Source organism: Echinococcus granulosus (genome assembly GCF_000524195.1).
Source record: "Echinococcus granulosus chromosome Unknown EG_S00214, whole genome shotgun sequence".
NCBI classification, from domain to species: domain Eukaryota; kingdom Metazoa; phylum Platyhelminthes; class Cestoda; order Cyclophyllidea; family Taeniidae; genus Echinococcus; species Echinococcus granulosus.
The window spans coordinates 7,717-9,464 of NW_020170594.1; the positions used below are offsets into that span (position 1 = coordinate 7,717).

The 1,748-nt window shown below is 44.5% G+C and overlaps 1 protein-coding gene across 1 annotated transcript in view; it reads right to left on the reverse strand. All coding sequences in view use genetic code 11, as the record gives it.

Annotated features, from left to right (window-relative positions):
* EGR_10377 (hypothetical protein) overlaps positions 1-1,748 on the reverse strand; it is a gene marked incomplete at both ends in the record, with an annotated part of 5,698 nt that overhangs the window by 309 nt on the left and 3,641 nt on the right. Inside the window, one exon of the mRNA XM_024499626.1 lies at positions 1,019-1,142. Coding sequence (XP_024345954.1) covers positions 1,019-1,142 — 124 coding nt within the window. The remainder of the gene's footprint in view (positions 1-1,018; positions 1,143-1,748) is intronic.

Sequence of the window (1,748 nt, forward strand, 5' to 3'; positions counted from 1 at the left end):
CATAGTTTTCATGAATGGGTATTACATTTGGGAAGATAAGACGTGATAGTGTGAAAGTTATGGGTAGTCAAGCCAAGAAATCGGAAGAAATACGTCTGTCCAGAGGCGTAGTCACCAGATGACCGTAGTCATCCTATGTGCGTCATCTTTGTAGTTTGCTCGAAAGGAGCAGCATTCACAGGAAGCGTCTTGTTCGCTCCATCGCGAGGTGACGACTGTAATGTGGAAATGTCGTGCACGCCTGACTGTCATAGCCAATGGGCATTTGAAGCCGGTAGCTGTGGGTCGAATCTGCCACCTGATTGGGAGGTGGTGAATAAATGATTCCATCAGGGAAAGTGGATGCATTCACCACAAGACCACCGACTGCGTGGGGCATCAAAATTGGTGGTGCTCTCTCAGCTCTGCGGGTGTCACGTATTGTAATGTAATGTGGGAAAGTAAAACGGGTATGCATGTAAACGCATCATTGTGGTCACATTAAGAGCACATGCACATTAGTGGTTAGTCGAATTGCACTTATCAAAGTAATGACAGATAGCTGGCAAATGCGTGCCCTCAAACAGAAGTTGTCCGAAGGGTAGAAACTAGGAGAAAATTCGTAAACGAAGATGAAATGTGAACGTTAGTAGTTTAGTTGTGCACCCATTCCTATCGTGATACTTTGCCGTCATGGTCCACTTAGAATGCTTTGTAAACCGAAAATCAGTATTCCATATTGCAACGATGCAACACATTTTCGCATTTCCACCAGGATTGGCTACTCTTTGTGGAACTTCGCCTATCTATCCACTGCACTGAGCTTACGTGCCGCTAAATAGACCAAATCTGTCGTCACAGCATTAGGAAAGCCCTAAGGTGAGTGTATTATCCACGAATGAACTATTTTGATAATAGAAAATATTACAGAAAAATTGTCGAGTACAGTCAGAGGAAGGCACTTGATGCGAAATGCAAAAGGAGATTTTGGCAGTTCTCCTTTGTTTACTGTGCTCTTAACTGTGACGCCCTCGCCTACCTCAGCTTCCCCTCAATTTTTTCTCTGCCCTTTTTCTTGTGTTCTATTGTCAAGCGAATTTTGTCCTCCACAGAACAAATGTTTAACCACTGGTCAGCGTAGATTACAGCATTTGAATAAGTTTCTTTAAAACAGTATTTTGGTTGGCAATCAAATTAGTGGTGTTAAGGCAGCCATGTGGTTTGGGATCAGTGAGGCATTCAGTACTACCTCCTAAATCTCACTTTCGTCGCAATTTGCAAAGACTATAAAAGTCAATTCATAAATAATATTTCTTTGCAGCAAAGGTGCCGTTGTGCAGAGTGCTGCATGTGCATCGCTGAACTAACCACAGGCACGAAGTATCGAGCTGTCGCGACGTCAGTGTGACGGAACTTAACCGAGGCCCATCAACTCTTCCGAACATCTGCATTTTGGGAGATTCACTTTGCACACTTGGGATTCAATTTCGGGGCCAAGGCGTAACTCTCAGTGGCAAGCATGTAAAGTTATTCGGGAAAAGTCTAAGCCTTACGCATTCGTCATCGCATCACCACTCAGTGGAGCCACGCGCATTTGCGAGCCCAACAAGCACACTTCCCTTCATTTTCTCATCCTTCTTTATCCTGATTTTCGGTTAGGCGAACTACAAATCGGTAAGGAGGCCCTAACAGTAGTCGGGTGCCATTTGTGTTCAACAGGAACGTCTCATCCCTCACTAGTCCTAATTTTGCTCTGATGGCCACAGCAA